The sequence below is a fragment of the Lichenostomus cassidix genome, chromosome W (assembly GCF_008360975.1).
Source record: "Lichenostomus cassidix isolate B80296 chromosome W, HeHo_3.0, whole genome shotgun sequence".
Lineage (NCBI taxonomy): Eukaryota > Metazoa > Chordata > Aves > Passeriformes > Meliphagidae > Lichenostomus > Lichenostomus cassidix.
In genome coordinates this window covers 11,944,693-11,969,615 of record NC_139510.1, presented here as the reverse complement: position 1 = coordinate 11,969,615, position 24,923 = coordinate 11,944,693, and the positions used below count along the sequence as shown (strand labels likewise).

The window sequence follows — 24,923 nt, the reverse complement described above, 5'->3', positions numbered from 1 at the left end:
GACAGTTCAGGCCTGGCCAATCAGGCCTAGGGGGAGGTTTCTGACTGACCAATCTGAGTGACCGCTGAAAAATCTATATAAGTTGGAATCAAATAATAAAAGCCCTCTTTTTTATGCTACGCTGAGAATCTGGGTCTTTTTTCTCTGCTAGCGGCTCAACAGAGCAAAACAGCCAGCTAATGGGGAGTGGAGAATGCTGTATTTCGGAGCAGATAAGTACTCAAGCAGCCCCTCAACAAAGTCACAAAGGAGTTCTGCTTCAGGCCAATATGAAAGTCTCAAAGAATAAGCACAAAAACCATAGGGACTTGTGAGACCCATGCTTGGTTTATTAAATTAATCACAAAGCTTTTTATCACATATTTCTGCCTCCAAGTCACTTTACACTTCAGGTGCCAAATCCTTTGTCTTTTCCGTAAGTGTGGATTCTTGTAATACACTCAGTTTTGGAATCTGTTTCAAATCCATGAGCATGAGCAGAAGGAAAGCTTTTGGGTTTCTTTTGGAAGTCTGGTGTTACCAACAGCAGGTCCCCATTTCTGAGCAGAACTGCAAAGGCCCTGCTGCACCAGAAGCCAACACTCACCCTTGTGGGAGGAAACAAAACAACTAGAAACAAGTCAGATGCTCCTTATAATGTTTGTGGGCATTTGAATTTAGTAACTGGATTTAGTTTGTGCTTTCCCTGTAAATTAAGAATAACTGTTTTCCAATGGAGTCATCAGGAGTTAAAGCTGAAAATCAAAGCATGAGCTTTGTGTTTCCTGACAATTTTCCTTCAAAAAGGTAGCTCCAGCTGCTAACTGCATTTTATTGCATTCCTCAAAGACAGATGTGAGAGACCAATCTGATTTTTATTTATGCCTCAACATATGTTATACATGAGGTGAAAAACTTACCTTAGGGTCTGTATACGTGCTGGGAGCTCTGTCCCCCAAGAGGCTTCACCTGGCAGCCAGTCAGGAGAAAGGAAGCTTCCACTACCAGGCTGCAAGTGACCTCCCCTCGCTGGTGGATCAGATCCCCAGATGCCCGGGAAAAAACGCGTGGAAAAAGTGAGCGGGAAGGGATATTATAGGAGGGCCAAGTTAACTGCGACACAACGGGGGCCATTTTTCTTTGGGTTTCTTGGAGGGAGTGGGGGCTTGCCTGGAGGGTCAGCTCTGCCCCCTCCACCCCTTTGCATTTTTCTCCCTGCAATCCCGCTCCTTCCCTGGCTGTCTGTCCTGTCTGCCTGTGTCCTGCCCTGCTTTGCTGCTTCACCGAGGCAGCTCTGTCACCGCAACAACTTCGTGCTCTGCTCTTTCCCCAAGGGAGCCACCGCCACGGCCTGCACCCTGCCTGCACCCAGCCCGGAGCCGCCATGTGTTCCGCAGCAGCCCCGCAGCCATCACCACCTGCAGCCACCGTGCTCTGACTCTGACCACCTGCAGCTGCTCCTCAAGTCCTGTTCCTGTTCTTCGCCCACAGAGGGGACACACAGCTGCTGCTGTTTGGAAATCACTCCCAGCCAGCCGTGGGAGCCACGCAGACTCCTCGCAGCTCGCAGTGCACATGCTCCATCTGCCAAACCCTCGTCGACGGGGCACCTGGGATACAGCGGTAGCGATCTGTCTGGTATTCTTTCTCTCTCCGTCTCTCTTTTTCCCTCTTTGTTCTTTTTTCTGTCCCCCTTTGGTAGGAACACTTACCCTTCTTTATCAATAAACAGTTCTCAGATATAATATTGCTGTGTTTGCGCTTTATTTTTTGTCTGAGAAATCTATTAAAAAGAATCCTTCCCAACTCCCTCTTTTTACAGCAGAACGGGACAACAGATCTATATGCAAGAATACTTTAAGAGCTCTACTCCAAAAATAAAGGTACTTGGATTTATTTTTATGGTTACATATATTTTACCAGTTGATCTCAGAGCCCTTAGTGCTGCCTTACTCACATCACCACTAAGGTATGGCACAGATTGGAGTCCCCGACTCCGTATTTGGCTCCCCAGGCAGCTGGAGCAGCAGGTGCTACTCTCACTCACCTCCCTCCTGTCCCAGTACTCAGGAAGGTGCTGAAATCTGGCACCCAGAGACATCCCTGTGCTGCATACAGGTGTCTGACTCAGCTGTGCAGGCTGCCAGGCAAGGAAGAGCAGGAGGGGGCTTTCCACCTTCCTGCTAACAAGTGCAACAATGAAAAACTGAATGCCCACCCTGGCTGTGTTCATGGGGAAACCCTCAAACCCCTGGTGACTCCTGGGCAAATACTGGCTGAAGGGAGTTCTGAACACGTGAGGAACCATGTCCTTGTTAGCAATGGGGTCCCTGGCAGCCATCCTGACAAAACAGCCACATCTGGAATGGAGCAAGCCCACAGCTGATCCCAATTAGAGTGCTCTGATGCAGAGCCTCACTCGCACCCTGCAGAACCCTGCAGACAAATGCAACTGATGACATGGGCTATCAACCAGGAACAGCACAGAGCAATTAATCACACCAAAACTTCAATGAGCACCTCCTTCACCCCATTTCAGTCAGTCCGTCAGGGCATGGCCACTTTCAATGCAGAAAGCTCCCTCAGCACTTTTAGCAGGGCTGTTGTTAGCCCAAAGACAGACATCAAGGGCCAAACATCTGGGAGAAGCAGAAGAGCCACCACTGAACTGTGCTGAACATCTTCCAGATTTTAAATCCATTTGTTCATTGAGCAGCTGTCCTGAAGAGAGGCTGACAGAAGAGGGGTGTTGAAGGGTTGTATCATGTGTGCACGTGTAAAGACAATTCTGCATCCAAGCACACCATGATCTACTGGTTTGTGATGATACATCAAGGCCTGAGCAAGGATGACACCCCTGATTCACCCTGAGCCATCAGCCTCAGCACCCTTCAAACCCTGTGTAAGGAGCACAAGGCTGTACAGCCACGTGAGCCCCCACCAGGACCCTGAGCCCTGCTGGGAACAGAACCCACCTCACTTCCCCCCTGGGCAGGGCACCCAGCACTGGGACTGGGATGGTGGTTTTCTTTGCAATTAGAACTGTGTGTGAAGCCTTACCTCGTGAAGCCCTTATCCCTGATGGAAGCACTGGCAGCCCCAGCCACGAGCCAGCGCACTCCAGCCCCAGGCATCCCCCAGCACTCCAATCTGCTCATGCACCCCATCTGCTCCTTGCCACTGCTGCCATTCTCTGCAGGTCACACAGTGCCCTCAGGTGGCCGCAGGGATGCCCCAGGTTGGAGACACAGGAACGGGAGCACAAACACACCCACAATGTGTCCAATGTAATTCTTTATTGGCTTTCACCGAGAAGCTGCAGCTCCTTACCAAATATGTTATATAGAGACAAACATGCCACTGCTTCCCAAGAACGTTCAGAGGATCAGTGCCATGGCCAACAAAAGGTGTCCCTGACCTGTCATCAGCTGCTGCCACCAGAGAGTAATGTTTTAAGACTGATTTCAGTGGCCTCTGGCAGAGGTATCAAAGCAGTGTACTGTAACACCCTTGAAAATTGCCCATGTCAGAACTCAGGCATCCATGCACCTCCATAATTACATTTTCAAGCCAGATTTGCTCCCTCCTCCCTGCCCAGGTGGGATGAATGCAAACACACTGCTCAAGGACATGAGGTGACCACTGTTTGTAAGCCCTAATCTGACATATTTTCTTTATTTGCAAGGACGGAACCCAAATATCTTTTATGGCATCAGCCTGAACGACTCTGTTACACTCACACATCTGCAGCACCTCATGTAAGTAAGTATCAACATTTTTTCTATGATACAAAACATCCATGGCAGGAGAAAGAAAGGACAAGTTCCACAGCTGGAGGCGACTCCCTTCTATCCTCGTGGCTTTTTCGGCTCAGCCTCTTCTTCAGAAACCAAGGCCATTTCCACTTGAAAATGGCACAGTCCAAGCATTTCCTGCTGAGGCCAAGAATCAACTCATTCAGCTTCCAAAAAGCACTAGGAGAGCTCCTTCAATTCCTCATCTCCTTGCAGCATCCCAGAATACACCAGAAGCTGGTCAATGCCCTGTCAGGAGCCAGGTGAGCAGCTCAGCTCCCGATGGTTCTCCATGAACAGTGAGACCTTCAGGAGTGTATCTAAGTCAGAGGGAAAACAGCAACCCTGTCAGCTTGATGCACTTTACCTGTATTCTGTACTCCCAAAAACTTACCTTGTTTCTAAAGGCAATTAAAAAAAGTGTAGGTAAAACTGACTGAGCAGCGAAACAGGTCACTGAGCCCTTGCTACACTGTGAGGGAGGATGTTGCTTCCAGCTGTGCCCAGGTGTGATGGTGAGTACTTTCAACTGAAGCTGACCAAGATCTCGGAGCAGGTCACAAAAATCAACTGAGCGGGGTCATCCACTGCTGCTGAGACCAGCAAAGCCAGCACGGCCAGGCCTGTGTGCTGTCCCCAGGGGACAGCCAGCACGGAGCCCTGGAAAGACCCCTCGGGTCTATGCACACAGAACTACCTTGAATGATGTCATCTTTGTAGCGCTCCAAAATCCTCTCCCAGGACTGCGGGAGGGCTTCCATTTCTGCCAGGTTGTCACAGCTGAGGAGCTGCAGGAGCAGTTTGCTCTCCAAGTACCTTCGTGCCCGGTAAGGACAACAACGAGCGAACGGCATCCCCAGCGCTGACCTGAGACCCCCAGCAGGATACAGGTGCCGGTAGTAGCGCTCCACGGTCCTGCAGCCCCTCCAACACGTCGGCCACCGAGGGGCAGAGCGGGCCGTGCCGCAGAACCCCCTCCAGCCCAGCTCGGCCGCCCGCTCCTCGTACAGCCGCAGCATAGCTGTCGCAGCGCTCCTCCCTGCCGGCACAGCGGCGTCAGCCGGGCCCGCGGCCCCTGCCCGCCCGGCCCCGGCCGTCTCCTCACTGCCTCCTGCCGAGTTGCTCCAGCAGCGCAGCGCCTCGACCGCGCCACGCTGCTTCTGCCACAACCGCGCCCGCAGCTCCGGAAAGGCGCCGCACCGCCCACATCTGAGCCGCCAGCGCGCCCAGCACACCCAGCAGCGGGGTCCAGGCGGCCCTCGCCGCCGTCTCCGCCCGCATCGCTGCCATCGCCCCGCAGTCGGGTCATCGCCCCGTGCCGCGCCGCGATTGGGTGGTTGCCGGCGGCGGTTGCTTCGAACCGACTCCGACCCTGGCTCCAACCCCGGCACCGACCCCGGTATCACCATGGCTCGCTCCAGGAAGAAGGGTTCGAGTTCGCGCAGCAGGAAGATGGCCGCCTTCCTGAAGGATTTCGACCTCGAAGATAAGAGCGGGAGAGGGAGAAGGAGAGGAAACGGGAGAAGGAGAGGAAACCAGAACGGGAGTGTGATAAATGAGTGGATAGTGAATGTTGGCTTTCGCATATATGAATTTAGCATTTATAAGTGATAAGGTACTGTGTAAAGTAGCATTTAGATAAAATATAGTTAAGTAGAAACAAAGTTAGAGTGAATTATAGCTATATAATAGTTGTAGTATGCTAGAAATGTGGTAAGAAATACATGATAATAGATGTCTTTTAAACTGATAAGCCACAAAGCCAGAGATCAAGACACCCTGAAGGAAGAAAAAGAAACAGACTTCATGCATCCCAGGAAATCTGTGATCTACGTTCATACCTCCCTGAGAAGAGTGTCAGCTACAACTTGAATTAGGGCCATAGAAGACTTCAGCCTTCAGCCCTGAGACAAACCAGAAGACCAAGATGTCGCCGGCCTGGCAGAGAGGAGCATAGAGCGAAGAAGATGGAATGATTGAAGTGTAAATAGGTTTTTTTGGACTTAATGAATATATAACAGTTACAGAAAGTACTTAAGCGCACATTAAAATTAATAGGGCGAGGGACTGAGAATAAGGCAAACCAGCCACTCCCGCCCAGCCGTAAGTCTTTGTTCTCCTAATGAATGTTCAATCTTATATTCCTAAAAATGACGGCTTGTGAATTTGTTTACATCAGGAGCAGGAGAGGGAACAGGAGCAGCCAAAGGACCGTGTCCCCGCAGTGAAGCGGCATCTGGAGCAAATGCGGATGGACGGGGAGAGCCTGATCATGGACGTAGAGAACCTGTACGACATGGTGATCCTGCAACTGCCGGAGGAGATCTGCCAGACGAACTGGCTCGAGTACTTCGGTGCGGAGCGGGGCCTGGAGGTGCTGGGCTAGGGGAGTGCGTTCCCCCTTGGATAATACACCCCAACGGGAATAAGGGAGCAACTGGGATCTACTGTGCCTGGAACCCCCAGGGAAGCATCCCACGGTGTTATAAATGAGGTTATGGAGTTGGCTTTCGTAAAGGGTTATAAGGTATTTGTTATGGTTAATTGTTAAATGTTATGGCTACCTCTGTTGATTTGTTATGGTTAAACGTTAAATGTTATGGTTGCCTCTGATTGTTATATGTTCCTGTTAAAAGTTTTGTTTGGTTAAGAAAGGGGAGAGAAGTGGGTGTTAATTAGCATAAGGGGAGAGCTGGGCAAGCATCTAAGCTATCAGAAGAGCCTAGAAACGACAAGCCAATGAGAACTGAAGACAACAAGCCAATCGGAGCACCTTACAGAGGCGGGGTTAGGGGGTTATAAAAACTTTATCCCCTAGCCAGGAGGTGTGCCTCTGGCTTCCCTGCATCCGTGCTAAACACCCAGCACTGTTCCCTCTACTTTGTGGAACGTGTTTTTCGTTTTGTCCCCTATTGTCTTTTTGTTAATAAATGCTTAAAATTTTGCAATAGTGAGCTTCGTTTCTCACAATTGGTGGATTGTCTGGGATAGAAGCCTCATCTCCACGACCCTGAAAGATTCCGGGTGAGAGGTGTGCCCCGCCAAATTTTTTAGGCAGCTCAGCTGGCTTCTTTTGGTGCTGTCGGAGATTGCTGGCCAATACCCCGGAGACAAGAAGGGACACACAAAGTAGATGTAAGAAGGAAGAAGGTACCTGGAGCTCCCTCAAGTTTGCGGAGTGGCCCACAAGCCAGGTGGACTGGGAGCCGGAGGGGAAAAGGGGATTGTAAGTACCATTCGGTGGGCAAAGAGTGGGGGGCGAAGTGAGTGAGTGTGACTGAGACGTGGACTGGCAGCCAGATCCATGAAGTGAGTGTAGAGTCCTTCTAACCGTGGTTCCGTCCCTCCGTGAGGAGGTCGGCCGGTGAAGGGACAAAGTGCAAGGAGAAGAGTGAATGAGCCCCCCTGGGAAATCTTCACGGGTGTTAGCCTCAGATTAAGGGAGAGTTCTGGACCTAGTGGTTCCGGAAAAAGCGGAAGGGAGTTGGGAACTTGGCCGTGGGACTCCAAAAGTTTCTAAATTCAAAAGGAAAAGGTGGTGAAGCTTGTATCTCAAGAAGTAGACAGAAAGGTTTTGGAATGGTAAAGGGATACAAGAAGTAGACAGAAAGGTTTTGGAAGGGTAAAGGGATGTTACCGAGGAGTAGTGATCGGGGATAAAGTCCAGGTGGACTCCTGGCATCTCGGGAGAGTGGGGAGACTCTTGAGGAAATTCTGGGAGTCTCCCGGTGGAAAATCTGAGGTGGACAGGGAAGGAGCAGTTCTCTGAGTCGACCCGTCAGAAGAACCAGTGTGTTGGCTAGCCAAAGTAAAAGGGAGTTGGGAACTTGACCGTGGGACTCCAGAAGTTTCTAAACTCAAAAGGGTGTAAAGAAGGGGCTGGAAAGGTTGCTTTCTTTGTGTGTCTGTGAGGTTTGAAGCTGTTTCTTTGCGTGTGTGTCAGCGGGAGATGCAGTTTTGAAGCTGGAAAAGAGAGTGTGTTGTGGCCACAGAAGGAGTGAGAATGAGTGAGTGACATTTTGTGCGCCTGTGAAATTAAGGCGGGGAGATTTTACCTGGGATTTTGGAAGTCTCCGGTGGTGGGGAGACTTTGCCTGGAGTTCTGGGAATCTCTGGTAAAAGGTTCAGTCGAAGTTCTGTCAAAAGGTGCAGAGACTTGGTCTCCGGTGGAGGATTCTGTTGCTGTGTGTGTTTGTTTGTGTGTGTGTTTGTTTGTGTGTGTGTGTGTGCCGGCTGGAGACGCTGGCTTGAAACTGTTTCTGTGTGTGTGTGCTGGCGGGAGATGCCAGTTTTGAATTTTTCGGCAGGAACGCCATTTTGAAATTTGAATTGTTGTTTACATAGCAACAGTAAATAAGCTAAGGAAAACTACGGGAACTACATTCCCTCAATGCATATATAGAGGGAGTAAACCCACCAGATCCAAATCCCTGTCCTAATTACTCTGAGTATCATAGTGCCAAGTGGGTTTTAGTACAGTGTGCAGGTTGCCAGGCTCAGTGGTATAGTTCCCCTTCCTACTTGCAAGAACCGTGGGTTGAATGCAAGGCTGATTTGGGTGTGAGGATGGGTGTGAGGAGTGTGCCTGGATAAAGGAAATAAAGGAGAGTGGGAGAAGATTGTGCATGGTGCTGTGAATTGGTGTAAGGAGGGAGTGACTGGACGGGGAGGGACCAGGGGAACCCCACTCCCTTAGTGTCCTGCTACTGAGCCTTGAGAAACTGTAAAAGCTTAAAGGAGGTGGGATGCAAGGTGACAGACAAGACAAAGGGCAGGGTGTGAAGTAACAGACAGGCTAGAAAATGGGACAAGAGGGGAGTAAGACGCAATCAGAAAGGAATGAAAACCTTTTGACCCCAAAGAGGGTAAATATGCAGCCTGCTGGGTTGGTAATGCAATTAAGAGCACTAGTGTGAAGGCATTTAAGTTATCAGAGGCTGATAAGAAGGAACAGACTAAGGAGAGGGGGGAGAAAGTATGGGACCCCTTAGATGTGTTACCTCCCCTGTGGTCCCCTATCCCAGCAGGCCCAGTACTTCCAACGGCCCCTATTCCCACTAGACCAGTTTCTCCTACTGCCCCTCCAATTCCAGAGGGGTTACCCAATTACCCTGATCCAATTATTCCCTGCACCTCAAAAACAACCCATTCCTTGGATGAACCATCTGGATCATCCAGCCCTAGTTTCATGTATGAGGGACCTTACGCAAATACTCAGAGGAAAACTAGCTCTCAGGCAGTATGATGAAGGAGAAAGGAGGACTGGCTTGTTTCCATTGTGGGAGGTACCAATGGGGGGAGCTCAAGGAGGGATAGGTTTTGTTAATGCCCCACTAACATCTTCAGAGGTGAGAGCCTTTAAAAAGGAAATAAAAGGGTTATTAGAAGACCCAGTCAGAGTGGCAGAACAATTTGATCAGTTTTTAGGCCCAAATATCTATATGTGGGATGAAATGGACTCTATTATGAAAATTTTATTTTCCCCAGAAGAAAGGCAAATTATTAGGGTGGCAGGAATGAGGATTTGGGAAAGGGAAAACCAGCAAGGCCCACCAGGAGAACGTAAAATGCCCTTAATGGCCCCAAATTGGAATCCAAATGATGAGGTGGGTAGGAGGAACATGAATGATTACAGGAATTTGCTTATAAAAGGAATAAGGGAGGCGGTACCTCGAGGAAATAACACTGCTAAAGCATTCGAAGGACAGCAAGGGAAGGATGAAACACCAACAGAGTGGTTGGAAAGACTCCACAGGAACATCCAACAATATTCAGGGATGGACTCCGATAGCCTGGCAGGACAGGTCTTACTAAACATTCATTTTCTGACACGAGCATGGCCGGACATTAGAAGGAAACTGGAAAAGATGGAGGAGTGGCAGGAAAGAGGGCTGAATGAGTTACTGAGGGAAGCCCAGAAAGTGTATGTGAGGAGAGATGAGGGCTGAATGGAAGCTAAAGCTAAGATAATGGTAGCCACAATGAGAGAAAATAACTGCTCTGAGGGTTTAAGAAAGGATGAAAAAGAAAGAGGAGGGAGTAAGACCTCTATGCAGACCAGGCCAGAGAGACCAGTAAGGGGCACCTGTTTTTAGTGTGGGAAGGAGGGACACTACAGAAAGGATTTGTAAGTGTTCAAGGAGGTACAAACAGAAGGTATAGAAGATTAGGGATGTCTTGCTGGTGCCTGAGGCAAGTTGTAATCTATTGGGGAGATTTAAGGGAAATTACCATCCAACTGGTCTGCCCAATGCTGTGAAAAAGGGTGGACCCATGCATGCTGCGTTAAAGGACCAGTGGAAGAACCAAAGGAGTGGACAGTGACAAGCACCCCGGAAGATACAAAGTTACCGTTTATCAATTTTTTTTGGGGGGCCTAGTGAAGTGTAGCAAAGTGTTCTTTAGACTTGTAAGGACCTTCCTGGGAAATATCCTGCCTGTTTCATCCCCGCCCCGTGCTACACATAACACTCACCTTTTAACAGCTCAAGTGAATAAAATTGCATCAATTCGGATTGTGGTAAGGGTGAGAAAGGGTGGTTACCCCTATTGATTTGTTATGGCTAATCGTTAAAGCTTTATGATTTGTTGTGGTTAATTAGTAAATGTTATGGTTACCTCTGATTGTTATATGTTCCTGTTAAAAGTTTTATTTAGTTAAGAAAGGGGAGAGAAGTGGGTGTTAATTAGCATAAGGGGATAGCTAGGCAAGCAGCTAACCTATCAGAAGACCCTAGAAACCATGAGCCAATCGGAGCACCTTAAGGAGGTGGGGTTAGGGGGTTGTAAAAACTGTATCCCCTAGCCAGGTGTGTCTCTGGCTTCCCCGCGTCGGCTAAGTACCCAGCACTGTTCCCTCTACTTTGTGGAATGAGTTTTTCATTTTGTCCCCTATTGTCTTTTTGTTAATAAATGTTTAAATTTTTAAAATAGTGAGCTTCGTTTCTCACATTATTTTTGCCTGTTGCTGTTTTGTTTTTTAGTAAACTGTTATTTTTTCACTTATACTGTCTCGCATTTGTCTCTTTTTATTGGTGAAAGAGGAGTGGTTAAAACTGAAAGGGGAGGTAACTCATTTTGGAGTGTCTACCCCTTAAATTGTCTTAAACCAAGACATGAACACATTGCAAGATGAAGAAAAATTGGAGCAACATATTAGCTCCAACCACATGATGCCAGGGTAGACATTTATCTTCCCTAATTGTGTTGTGTATTTAGTACTTAAGAGTTTAAAACTTAAGTTTTATGGTTACATGAGAAAGATATATGCTGCAGAAAAACACCAGCAGAAAACAAGAGCTCACATTTCATTTTAAATTTAATTTGTCAAACAGAAGTTATCTATATACAATCAGTGTGTATTGTAATAATTCTTGTAATAGAAAGTAATTCAAATCTAAAATATTAACTGCCTGCATAGCACATTTGACATTATTGCCCATTTCAAGAGGGAAAACAATAAATTTCCAATAAATTTTGTCTGATTTGGATTCAAAAGTGTTCAGATATTGAACACTCCTTTAAAATCTATGTACTGAAAAACTTTCCATATCACAGTTTAGCTGAATATTTCCCAACATTTCATTGCAACAAATCACAATATTGCCAGTTTAATAGAAAAACAAAACCAAAACATGTATCTGAAGCATCCAATAAAAAGGGGGCACTAAATGGAATAAAAAGGTTCCCGTTCCCATTTTTGCATTCTGAACAGTGATTTCATAAAAATATTTTATTAAAAAGTGTTAGTATATTGACTCTGAGACAAGAAGGACTGAGTAGGTGGGGAAAGGAACAAGCAAAAAAACCCTCATTTAATTAGTTTGCAATAATTTTCAGTGATTTCTTTTATTTTGAAAAAAGGCATTACAACTGACCACAAACAGGAGAAATCCTGGTTATTTTACAGTTATGGGTACAGAACCTAAATATTCAGGCTTGTGATGCAAAGCGGCAAGGTGGTTGCAGTATACAATGTAAATAAACAGCTTTGAAAAGTGAACAAATGTCCTTGAGAATTCTTTACTAGGGAAAAAAAAAACCCTCCTCATTTTTCCCTGAAACATGATCACAGGTCAGTGTTTAAAAACTAATTTGCAAACATAATTTAAACTGTGTTCACCCTAAAACCAGTTTTATGAGATCCAGTCTAAATGGGGCAGTGTTGAGGTCCCTGTAAAAGTAAACATTTTCCATTTCTTAAAGAGGGAAAAAAAACCCCAAAAAAACACATGCCACAACATTTGCAGCACAGTGCAGCAGAAATTTTAAATACAAAAATATTTTTCTATTGTTGGGGTAATAGACCTTGCATCCTGGAAAGAAGTAACAATACTGCTACTAACAATATCCAGTCCATATCTTTCAAGTCACATAAGGCAACTACTGTGTTAGTTTACTGTATATGGCTAAAAGATGGTCCAGAAAATGTCAGTTTTTGTTATGTTTTCCGGCTACTCCATGTATGTTCAGGTGTACTTTTGTGATCTGATGAGTGTTCAAATGGAGATCTTGACCCATAAGGAGACCTCTGATCTAATGGTGACCTTGGGCCACTACCAGAAGCTCTGTGGTCCATTTGCCAGTCTGAGTGGTACCTATAATCTCTGGAAGATTTATGATGGATATACTCTGAAGTGGAACGGTGATCTGAATGGGAACGGTGATTTGAATGAGGCCGACTGTCTTTTAAACTTCCTTCCAGGTTTGACCTGTGATCTCTGCTCCTGTGGTCATCCAGCTTTCTACGTTTACCATCACTATAGTATCTGAAAAAATTTACTTATTACTGAACACATAGCAAGGACTACAATTATGTCAATTCAATAGAACTGCATGAGAGAAATGTCTTTGCAATTTTGCATTACTTAGAAAAGATTCATTGGTGCTTACTACAAGCATACTGAAACACCAGGAAAGGAATTCTTAACAGAGCAATTTACCTGCTGTCTTGTTTATAGTGATCCCAGTCTCTGTGGTCTTTTCCGTTGCTGAAGGCTGAATAGGACCTTTTCCTTAAGTCATTTTTATTATAAGCATCTTCCTGATGCCTGTCCTTATGATGATCATAGTACTGTGACAAATGTCTATCAGAAGAACTGTCCCTGCAACTGTTATCGTGGTTTGTATTCTCCTTCAGTCTTTCAACATCTGTTTAATAAAGCAGAGGTTGTAAGGAAGCCTCATACAGTATAAATTTTTTTCTTCACCCATTCAAACAGCACTTCTATCTGTCAGATTTAAAGCAATATGAAAGTGGCATTATAGTTTGACAGAAACAATATCTAAATAATTGAAAGATAAATGCAGTAATGTGAGCAAACTGAGACAAACCTCAGAAGCAAATAGAAGGCAGGCAAGCTAGAAATGTAGATATGTAGGGCTGAGAAACCAAATTTTTCAACTTTCCATACTGAATGGAGATCAGTGTGGTCTAACTGAGCGGGGAGTAGAAACCAGGTGCCTTTAGTAGAGCAATTTGAAACACAATGGTAGAAGTTCCTCTCTAAAGAGACAGCCCTAGTGAGAACATTAGCTTTAGAGGTACACCTTCATGAAAGGTTTTGAGTGGTATTCCTAAAACACAGTATACTAATTTTAAACACATGATAACATACTCTAGGTTTTATATAACATGACATAAAAACAAGTATTACAAGAAGGCAACTGTGGCAGCATAGAAAAACAGTATTATTGTCAATAGTAAAAGACATCCCATATAACTGATTGCTAACCATGACTTCAGGGAATATCTTTATTATGATATGGTGACATTACAACTGCTACAAACAGGTATAGAGCCTCCAAGAAGTTTACAAGTGCTGAGTTGGCCTCTCTCCCTCTTCAAAATTAAATACAAAAAAAGTGTAGGTTTTTAAAAATTAATTTACTTACTTTAGGAGAATGGCCAAATAACTTACTACTAAAATCACTAAGTGCCAAATTCAGTCCATGCTCAGTTGAATTTCATCAGCAAACTAGTGAAGTTATGCTAAGTCAGCCTATTGCTATGATATCCATCAGCATGGGCGTTCTAGGAGACAGTTTTAAGTTTATTGCATTTTACATACCATCATTTAAGATATCCAGCACAATAATATGCTCAAGATTTCTTACCTGGATTTCTAATTACGTGTGTATTCACATTGTTGCTAATATTCTGGTCACTGTGCTGCTAAAAGAGACAAGTACAAAAATTGTCATTGATAAATCCCAAAGTTGCATCTGAATTTTTCAGAAAATATCCTAAGAAAATAAACTAGTTTACTATGAACAGTAAAATACATTTAAAGTGTATTGAGTGTAAACAATTGATACATTATAATAACAATTATAAAACTTAGAATATATTTTTGTATATTTAGAGAGTCTGAAAGTATTACCTGAGATTCTTGGCGTTTTTTGATTGCATGTTTATACAGCTTGTGCAGCTTTCTGGCATCAAATTCTGTAAACTTAGAGACAAAAATCCACAAGTTTCTGAGGAAAAAGAAAGAGAAGTTATAATTCTTCCCTATATTAGTTTTTATTGTGCCATACAACAGAACATGGACTTAAATGAAATTATTTCAACAGTATTTCAGTAAACTAAATTCATTGTAAAGTCTGTTACAGAGACTATTACCTAGCTGCACAGCAAACATTACTTAGCTGCATTTCAAACTTTGCAGAAATTAATTAATAATTTGTCATTTTGTAATTTTTATTAGAATGGCTGCAGAATCCAAATTGCATGAAAAATAGTATTAATGGCAATTTTGTTAATAGAATGATTTGCGCAATTGCATAAAAATGAAGTTTGCAATTTGTTGTGCAATTCTTCTGAAAGATTATTTGAAATATGTCATTAAACTGGAGTATTTACTACTCAATAAAGATTCTTCTGGACTTTAAATCTCTTGCAGTATAAGAAATTTGACCTACATGCATAATTTCCTACAGATATCAGGGATGGGATTTTTCCACAAAATTCCAAAGCCTGGTCAAAGCTTTTGAAATCAAATGAGAAATCTGAAAGAGGATGGAAGCAGCATGCCAAAATCTTTGTTCCTAATCTATGCTACTGTCGGGGTTTGACTCTGACTAAACGCTGGCACTCTGGCTCTCTCCTGCTGCAGACGTGCAGGAGAGGGGAAAGAAAAACAATTGTAAAAACACACACCAATTTCATGAGTTAAGTGAGATAGGACACTGGTAGGAGGACGCACGGAAGAAAGGGCAGACGCTCTAAATTTAAAGTTGCAAAGTGATTTAATTACCTAACCGAGACGGAGAATAAATGAGAGGCAAAAATAAACTTTTCATACACTATTTTGTTCACTCACCCCCTTCCCTCTTATGAACCCATTTTTATTCACCCCCTTTCTTCCTTCTAACCAACAGTTCGGGTAGGGGGGCAGGGTGTGGGGTATTTTCTCAGTCCACAGAGCAGGTCCATAAATCTATTCATCACCACAATTCTTCTACTACAAATACTCTTTATCTCTACTTATTTCTTTCTCTCTCTAGACAGATTCTCTGTTCTCACCCCCTCTCTCTTAAGAAGCAGTTTCTCTGCTGTGTTGGTTTGAAAACAAACAAGTGGGAGATCACAAGTCAAGATTGAAATTAAAAATAAGTGAAATAATACAAGGAAAAGTGCTGACAAAGTCAGATACAACCTAACACCCTGTTAGGGTGGTGGTAGCAGTCCAACTGAAGTAGTCCAGTTGAAGCGGTGATCCTGTGAAGGGCTAGTCTCCAGCTGAAGGTCCAGTGGTAGCTCTTGTCCTCTGGGAACCCAGTAGACAGGGCTCACTCAGGCAGTTCCAAGGCCAGGTTATATCCAGGTGGGAACACCTGGCTCCTCCCTCCTCGGCAGAGCATCTCACAATGGGATGAGATAAGTCCATGAGTCACATGGTGGGTCCCTGATGGCCCATTGCCTGTCATCCGGGGTGGGTCATTAGCAGGTGATAGCAGCTAACGGCCCACAGCTGGTGGTAATAGAATACTTAACTACATCTATATTGCAACCTAGGACACTGCTCACCCCCCGCCCCCCCTTTTCAAACCAACAACACGGGGGGCAGGGTGAGGGGTTTGTTCTCTGGTCAGTCCATCAGGGAGAGGGGTCCTCTACTTAGCCACGGGGTCCCTCCCACGAGAGACAGTCCTCTGGGAACTTCTTTGGCATGGGCCCAATCTCACGAGCAACATCTCGCCTGAATTCTGTTGCAACATGAGTCTTCTTCACCCACAAGGTGCTGTGCAGACTCTCCCGAGCCGAAGCCACACTGCTTCCATCCTAGGAGCAAGGCATTTCTTTCCTTCGCAAGGCCTTTGCAGTTTTAACTCTTTAAATGAGACTCCAACTGGTTCACAGCTTCCTCTAGGCATCCACTTGCTCCTCTGGCATGAGCTGTGGGTGGATTTTTGTATCCTTGTGGATTCTATGGGCTGCAGGGGGACCTCCTGCTGCCCCCATGGTCTTCACCACAGAGGATTTTCAGCTCCGGCACCAGGAGCACCTCCTCCCCCACCTTCTCCACTGACCTTGGTGTCTCCATGTTGTTTTCCCTTCACATATTTTTACCTCCACCTCCTCCTCCTCTTCTAACTACAAAGAAGTGCATGCCTACCTTGTTTTGATTTTTTCTTAAATATGTTTTCACAGAGGCATAACTAGCACCTCTAATTGGCCCACACTTGGCCAGCAGCATGTCCATCACTCTCAGAGCCATCAGAGATTGGCTCTGCTGGACTTGGTGAAAAACTTCCAGAACTTTCATTCAGGACACACAGGAGCCATTTTTGTGCCACTCCCGACCCCTCAGACACTTCCTCAGGCCTACTACAACAGCTTCTGAGGGGTCTAAATTTCTCTTAGATGTTAAAAATACCTTGCTGATGTTTTGGGTTAATCAAAACCACCACAGCTATGAAAGAAGAAAGCAAAACAAAACAACACTTTTGGTGTCAAAAAGCCAAAACTTTAAAGACAAGATTTGCTTCTATGATCGCAGACACCAGATCCAAAGTCTAGGATTATTTTAGCAAAGTTTACAGGTGGAATGTTTAAAAGACTATAGAATATTACTGTTCCAAGTAGTGCTTAGTTCAGAAATATCTCAAATGTGTAGGCTCAAGAAGCATCTATCTGCTCTTTCACTGTGATGATTTAAATATTATAGTTTTGGCCTAGAGGTTTGCAAAACTAGACAAAACCAGCAAATGGTGTGCCCAATGACATCTGTATAAGAAATATAGCATGAATACCTTTACTAAATTCTATGTCTTATTAAAGAAAGATAAACCACATATTTTAATAATCTATGTATGGTACTGTAGCATTACTATGAATTAATATTATAGTAGCTCTACTATACTCATTCTTCACTGAAAGGGTGGTCAGGCATTGAAAGGCTGCTCAGGAAAGTGGTGGAATCACCATCACTGGAAGTGTTTAAAAAACGTATGGATGTGGCACTTGGAGACATGGTTTAGTGGTGAACATAGGGGTAGTGCTGGGTTAACAGTTGGACTCAGTCTTAGAGGTCTTTTCCAACCTTAATGATTCTATGATCCTACTATGAATTTCCACTTAAAGAAACATAACATTTACCAAAGTGTCTTTAAGACATGGATATTGTTTTTGTATTTCAGTTCACCCCAATATTTTAAAATAAAGCAAGTACAAACAGCAGAAATATTCTGTTAACAACAGTCTGCAAGAAAATGAAACACTTGGCTGAGTTTTGTATATGGAAGTGCAACCATATTTGCAACCATAAAGGATTAAAGTTCACATTATGATAAAACGAACTCAAATTGTATTAAGAATTTAACAAAAAATATAGCAAGTTTATAAACCAACATTTTTCTTATTTTTTCCAAAGTTACCACCTCACAGATGCATAAGAACACTTAAAACTCTTATTTCATTTTGAAATACATTTCTGAGTATGTTATGATAAATGTTTTTTATCAAGTCAGTTAATATATGATTTAATTTCAGAGTATATTTTTTAAAGAATAAAGGATTCTGCAACTCAATCATTCAAATTCAACACATACATTTATAATGGCCTATATTTAGCATGAATAAAAAACAAAACCAAACTTCAACATTGAAAAAGACAGATTCTTTAATGATAAGAACTCTTTTCCACTAAACATTAAATATACTCTAAATACAGTTATTTTCTCTTTGCTTTTGGTTTTAAAAAGTAAGATGACTCCACCTACTGGACTAAATGCATTGCTCTGCAAGTATAAAAAAGTGAAACCAATAAAAGCTGGAACCATTTATAATCATCTTTTTATGAGTCCTTATTTAATACAGCAGAAAAATAAAATAGATGGAGAATAAGAAATGAGAAATAATGAAAAACTATTATGATTAATATAAGCTATTATGGATTTCCCTTTTTCAAGAAAAATCATGCAGAATAACTTACTTTCTCCACTGTTTAATTTGTTCAGGATTTGTGTACTCCTTTAGACATTCAGTAATGTGGTCCCCAATTTTGATTAGGCACTGTCTAGTATGCTCCAGCTGTTCCCTTTCAGAAAGGCCTTTCTCTGGTCTATCCAATTGTTTCAATGCTGCTTTAACAGGCCTCATTCTTTCTTTGCACTATAAAATGTAAAAAAATAATACATTAATTAAAAAATAAAAAGATAAAAATTGTAAAACATGACTCACCCTTACATAGGCAAAGACAGTATTGTTGTAAACCAAATAAATCCACTTGAAAATTTACTCCTATATGAAAGCATTAAATTGTATGTAATACATATTAAAGATTTAAGAAAGCACTAAGTTAATATAAAAGATTTTTCAAGGGAAAGAAATTACTAGGTTTTACAATAATGGGTTTAACTTTCAGCACAAGTATATAGAACGAGTTATTTTACTTTTTAGAGCCTTGAAAGCTATACGAACTCAGTGTGAAGATTAGGTATGAGAATGTTTAATATATTTTAAGTAGATACTTTCTGCAACAATTAAACTTGGAATTCAACAGAGGATCAGCATTCCTTCTCTAAGCAGCTTTTAAGTCTGAATTCTATGCAGATACTAGGATAAAGCTAGTTTAGGTGTACCTAAATTAGTAAGTGATGACAACACATACTCATAGATATATTTCATATGTGTATGCTTGAATTTTCACACTAATTCAAACATGTTAATAATAAATACAGATACATCAGTTAGCATGTTTTAAATTATAGACCTTTGCTTGGAAATACCATTCAATCACAATGGCAAGATAGACAGATGAAATGCATATTTTTACCTGTCACGAGATAGACAAGAAGTCAAATGAGTTAGCCTCAACAACCCACAGCAGTATTTTCCATTTGAAAAGATAAGCATGCTAAATAGGTTGCATCTGATCATGGCATAATGATAAGTATACCTTCCAGAACAGAGGGCCTGGCCAAAAAAATGTTCTATATGCAAACTCAACCTAGAATTGCTCCCACTAAGGAAGAAAGACAAGTCTATATATTCAGAATTAAAAAAAAAAAAAAAAAGAGGGATTTTGGAGAACATCACCATCGCTGTGTCAACATCTAGGGACAACTCAAAAATCAGTGAAGCTGTTCCATTACCAGTTCATGCCATTAAGTAATTAAGTAGCTACATTACCTATTGCACTAACCACAGCTTAAGCAACTTTTAAAAAGATAGTTTACAAAGTACGCTGCTTAAGTAGAGGTGAACAGAGAAGCACAATTGTACATGGGAATTGTGTGATTTTTCAGTCACCTAGCCACTCACAAGACATCCTGGAAATTATAGATGAGTCACTTATAACATCATTTAGATAAAAAACAAAACAACCACCCCCACATAGGTAAACTAGTCAGTACCATATTGATGAGAAAACAAGATCATTTGCTTTTCACAGCCAGCACCACAGTAGACCCAGTAAACCTGTCTAGCAGTAACAGACAACTGTTGAAAGCTGAATGATAGAACTTCCAGAGCAGAAAAGTAGCTGCTCAAAGTAAATTCTTAGCATCCTTCCAAAGTCCCGAATCAACTTATAAAATATTACATACCTCCCTTTTGTTCTTCCAATATTGTTTCTGTTGTGGTCAAAAGTAGTGATATAACTGAAACTCTTTTGGTATCAGAGATATTACTCCAGCAAGATATTTCTAAGGATTTAGGATTTGTTCCTTCCTCTGTCTAATGCAGGAAGTCTGTATTACTTCAAGAGCAACTTTCTCTTGTTAGCTTACAAAGAACAAAGGGGTATTTGATAAGGCCAAGTCAGAGACTACAGCAGCTCCATTAAAATACATTAATTTCTGTCCCTTAAGAAGCAGTATCCATGAATTAATCTTGAGGATGGATCTTCACAGTCTGTATTTTAAAACTATCCAGCACACAGACAAGTAGACAAATACTCTTCACTATACTGCATAAATGCATTAAAATAAAACTGCTGACCTGAAAACAAAACTGAATTTAGTATAGTGTTGATAACCCTTCACTGATCTAAGATTTTACTGGCAATAGATATCTGTATTATAATACCTAATAGCAGAATAAAAAACATCTGAAATTTTGCTCATTTAGAATATCAAGTGTAAACACTAAGTTATCAATGTGGGACTTACCACACTGAATGTCTTCTGATCCAGTTCTTCAGATTCTTCTGATATTGGAACTGTTTCACTAGTTGCAGTAATATGAACTGGAATATCCAACAATGAAACTTTTTTATTTTTTTCTTTATTTTCAGATTTGAGTTCATTTACCTAAGAACAAAACATGAAAATTTACCTGATAAGCAAACCTTATTTTTGGGCTGAAATTATACTGTAATTAGGCAATCACTGCATTCTCTTCAATAATAACAAAAAGAAAGAAAAAAAATCTGTTAATGCAGTGATAGTACCTTTTCTTTTCTCTCTCCAAGGGATGGAGAAGGAGGATGGACATGTTTCTTGCACCACTTGCACTTTCAGTCCCACTAAGTTATAGATCTTTAAAAAGGTAATTTCCCGTTTTATTTGCCTGTCCTTGTAGTTACAAGTGGTAAAAATAAAACTTCATATGATGCAAAAGATTTCACTAAAATGACAACTGTAAAGTAAATGATCCTAAATATCTTTTCAATGCAAAATCATTCACAAAAACCCGGTGGCCTTTTCTAGTGCTATATAAGAAAAATAAACCTAGTTACCTTTTCTTCCTTTACTTCTTTTTCTTTCTGCGTGGATTCTTTTAGTTTGTTTTCTCTCTTTTCTTTAATACTTTTTAATTCTTTCTTATCCTCTTTTTTCTCTCTTTTTAAATGCCTCTTATTTTCTTTTTCTCTAGTTTCTCTTTTTACTTCATCTTCCTTCTTTATACCAATATCTGGCTCAGGATTTTCTTCATTTTCTTCTGCTTTTATTTTTTTATGTGGACATTTCACTGAAACAATCTCATCCTGAAATACACAAGCATATATGTCACATCGAGTTTCTAACTATACAAGTTTTGCAACCATCAGATTAAAATGTACTTTTTTTCTGTGTGTGATTTCTTTAGACTTAGGTTTAACACCTATCAAATGGAGCTGGATGCAGTTGCAAAACAAAATGAGGACTACTCACTCATTTCCTTGATGTGACACAAAACAAGTATTGATTAAGCAGGGGTAATGGGGGGGTGTGAGAGATTAAATCCATTAAACTTTCATATTACCAAAGAAATCTGCCCCTGTAAAAAGTAGTTAAGTTGCAAAGAGCTAAAAGCAATGAAGAAGTAGACATCACAAGACTCAGCTGATTTTTTGGGGCATGGTGATGATAAAAGACTTCTGTTCTGATTAATTTTGTTCCAGTAACTTTTGTGTGACCACAAATTAAACAGTCACAGGAGAAGGGAACAGAGTTCCAACTTCCACTTTTTCAGAGACGTTCTTAAGAATCTAGTGTTCTTTCAGCTACCTTCGAAGTCACAAAATTAGGTTCAACATGCCCCCTAAACCTAATCTGTTGGGGTTTTTCTTCTCTCTAGTGGTTTCTGATGTGTGATAAATTTAAATAAACGACCCAACAAAAACAGAGTCCTAAAGGAACACATCAGAAGTAATAAAAACATAACAAAGTTGAGTAGCCTATTAGAACAATATCTATTGAATAATAGTCAAACTTAACATCCACAAGTCCATGGGCCCTGATGGGATGAACCCACAAGTGCTGAAGGAACTGGCAAACATCACTGGTAAGCCACTAGCAATCACCTTTGAAGGAGGACCCAGGGAACTACTGGCCAGTCAGTCTCACCTCTTTCCCTGGAAAGGTGATGGAACAGCTCATCCTGGAGGCCATCTCTAAGCACATGGAAAACAAGAGGGTGATCAGGAGTAGTCAGCATGGATTCACCAAAGGGAACTCATGCTTGCCCAACCTGATTGCCTTCTACAATGGGACAACTGGCTGGATAGATGAGAGGAGTGGATATTGTCCACCTGGACTTCAGCAAGGCTTTCAACACTGTCTCCTGTGATATCTTCATATCATGGTGGACAGTGAGGTGGATTGAGAACTGGCTGAAAGGCAGGTTTCAGAGTGTTGTGATTAGTAGCAGTCTAGTTGGAGGCCTGTCACTAGTGGTGTCTGCCAAGGTTCAATACTGGGCTCAGTATTGTTTAATTTGTTCGTCAATGACTTGGCTGAAGGGGTAGATGCCTCCTCAGCAAGTTCACTGACAACACAAAGCTGGGATGAGTGGCCAGTACCTCAGAGTGCTGTGCTGCCCTTCAGAAAGACATTGACAGATTGGAGATGGGCAGAAAGGAACCTTCTGAAATTCAACAAAGGCAAATGCAGGGTCCTGCACCTTGGGAGGAATAACCCCAGGCACCAGTACAAGCTGGAGGTGACCTACTGGAAAGCAGCTCTGTGGAGAAGGACCTGGGGGACCTGGTGAACAAGCTGTCCATGAGCCAGCAGTGCCCTTGAGGCCAAGAAGGCCAATGGTATCCTGGGGTGCCTTAGGAAGAGCATTGCCAGCAGGTCGAGGGAGGTGATCCTGCCCCTCTATTCAGCCTTAGTGAGGCATATCTAGAGTGCCTTGTCCAGTTCTGAGCTCCTCGATATGAAAGAAACATGGAACTCCTGAAGTGAATCCAGCAGAAGGCTACAAAGATTATATGGGGACTGGAGCATCTCACTCAGGAGAAAAGGCTAAGGGAGCTGTGTCTCTTCAGCCTGGAGGGGAGAGATCTGAGAGGAGACCTTATCAATATCCCCTTATCTGAAGGGAGGGTATCAGGGGATGGAGCCAGGCTCTTCTTGGTGGTGCCAAGCAATAGGACAAGAGGCAATGGGCAGAAACTGATGCACAGGAAGTTCCACCTGAATATTAGGAAGAACTTCTTTACTGTGCAGGTGACCGAGCACTGGAACAGATTGTCCAGAGAGGGTGTGGAGTCTCCTTCTCTGGAGATATTCAAGAACTACCTGGACACAATCCTGAGTGACATACTCTAGGGGACCCAGCTTGAGCAGGGAGGTTGGACTAGATGACCTCCAGTAGTCCCTTCCAACCTGACCCATTCTGTGAAATGAAAGCCCTGACATACACAGAAGCATTCACTTTCATGTCTCAAAACACTGTTTATTTATGCTATACTTTCTAATCAATCTTGATTTTATTTCCTGAGCCTGAACAAAAGTTGCTACCTGAAGTATCATTATCAGTAGTAAAAATGGATTAGTCAGAAACATTAGTTTTATATTTAGATTTTATAATAAAATTGCATTTCGAGAAGATACAATGCTCAAGTCTTTATATGAATGATGTTTACCTCATTATACTCATCATCATCAGATTTTTCTGAGGGTGGTGATGAGTCACTTTTTATTTCTTCTTTAATTTTTGCAGCCTTTGTTGCTCTATTCTTCTTACTTCTTGTTTTCTTCCTCTTTGAATTGCCCTGAATACAAATTAGTACCTTTATTATGTCAACTGACAAGTGTCTGCACCACAGTTGCAGAAAAAGATTTTGGTTTTTATGCTAAAGAAAGCATTCATTTTATTTATTGCCACTAATGACCACCACTTTTCTCAGGATTGGAGACCGAGCCTAATGCAACAGTAGAGAATATTTACAAATAAGGGAGAAAAAAACAATATTAAACTTGTAATACATTCCTTGAGTTAGTCTCATATAATACAATTACCAATACAGAGAAAAATTACACAAAACAGAGAAGAGTGGAACTAAGAATAAAACAAGTATCTGCTGATATTCCCATAGTTATATTATGTTATCTCGCTACTGAATATTAAGCTTAACTTACTGCACCAGTAAGTCTTTGCACTTCTTTTCTTGCAAGGTCTTTATTCAGTAATTTAATGAGGTAATCTGCACGGGTCTGCAACTGCTTGGCCTGGGGTTTCTTATCTGGGTCATCAGGTAAAATCTGAGGAGAGCAATGGTAGCATCAACTATAAGTACACATTATCAAATTAGGAAGCTGCTAGTCTGGAGCACTGGGAACAGAGAAAGCTGAATTAAAAAAAAAATAGGTAAAAAACCAATCCACTCCAAATATACCTGACCAATATGCAGGCAGCTTCAAGGAATGGACAACTTAAACATTTTATTTTTCCTCAAACACAGAACTAATGTAGTCTTGAAAATATTCTCACAAAATTTACGGTCAACTCAAGAAACTAGCCTCAGATTTATGATTCCACAAAATTCATAGTTTATCTAAAAAATTCAGAGCTCCTGTATCACTGTCATCCAAAGATCTCCTAGTTCTGCCTAGTGCATCTAAATGCTTTAACACATTACCACAGGATATGCAGAAGCCACAAAAAACAAAAAAGAGTGGTTTTATAAAACAATTAATGGAAGGCAGGGGCAGAATATCATTAAACAGAGTTATATACAACCCTGGCTCCTCAAATCCCAAAGCTACAGGTTGGCAGTGTCATTGTGTTTGCTTCACTCTAGTATTTCCCTAAATGTTTCTCACTACTTCTAAGCAGCCATTGCACTACTTCTAATCTGACAAATATAGCAATTCTCATGTTGCAAATGAAAGTCAGTTTCAAGCAAAGAAAACATGGATAAGAAGATCAAACAAAAATCCCCAAACCAACTTCCCTCCAAAAGATCAAGAATAAAATTACAGAATTCATAG

At 42.2% G+C, this 24,923-nt stretch overlaps 1 protein-coding gene and 2 long non-coding RNA genes across 9 annotated transcripts in view; 1 reads left to right on the top strand and 2 right to left on the bottom strand.

Moving 5' to 3' along the window:
* Positions 1-24,923, top strand: part of LOC146425500 (uncharacterized) — an 865,580-nt gene that overhangs the window by 476,326 nt on the left and 364,331 nt on the right. The gene's annotated exons all lie outside the window — the stretch shown is intronic.
* LOC146425505 (uncharacterized) lies at positions 3,623-4,762 on the bottom strand. The gene is made up of 2 exons (XR_014846631.1): positions 4,471-4,762; positions 3,623-4,093 (listed from the first exon to the last, which is right to left on the bottom strand). It is a non-coding gene; the product is annotated as an uncharacterized LOC146425505 (long non-coding RNA).
* LOC146425503 (ATP-dependent chromatin remodeler CHD1-like) overlaps positions 11,587-24,923 on the bottom strand; it is an 87,763-nt gene continuing 74,426 nt past the window's right edge. For 2 of the 7 annotated variants that reach the window (XM_085041558.1, XM_085041561.1), the window contains 10 exons: positions 24,072-24,194; positions 23,576-23,704; positions 20,960-21,208; positions 20,391-20,531; positions 18,992-19,054; positions 18,212-18,390; positions 14,156-14,252; positions 13,890-13,947; positions 12,716-12,923; positions 11,587-12,541 (listed from right to left, as the gene is read on the bottom strand). In XM_085041558.1, coding sequence (XP_084897684.1) covers positions 12,214-12,541; positions 12,716-12,923; positions 13,890-13,947; positions 14,156-14,252; positions 18,212-18,390; positions 18,992-19,054; positions 20,391-20,531; positions 20,960-21,208; positions 23,576-23,704; positions 24,072-24,194 — 1,575 coding nt within the window. In that variant the 3' untranslated portion in view covers positions 11,587-12,213. The remainder of the gene's footprint in view (positions 12,542-12,715; positions 12,924-13,889; positions 13,948-14,155; positions 14,253-18,211; positions 18,391-18,991; positions 19,055-20,390; positions 20,532-20,959; positions 21,209-23,575; positions 23,705-24,071; positions 24,195-24,923) is intronic. The other 5 variants (XM_085041559.1, XM_085041560.1, XM_085041562.1 and 2 more) reach the window with 5 other exon arrangements.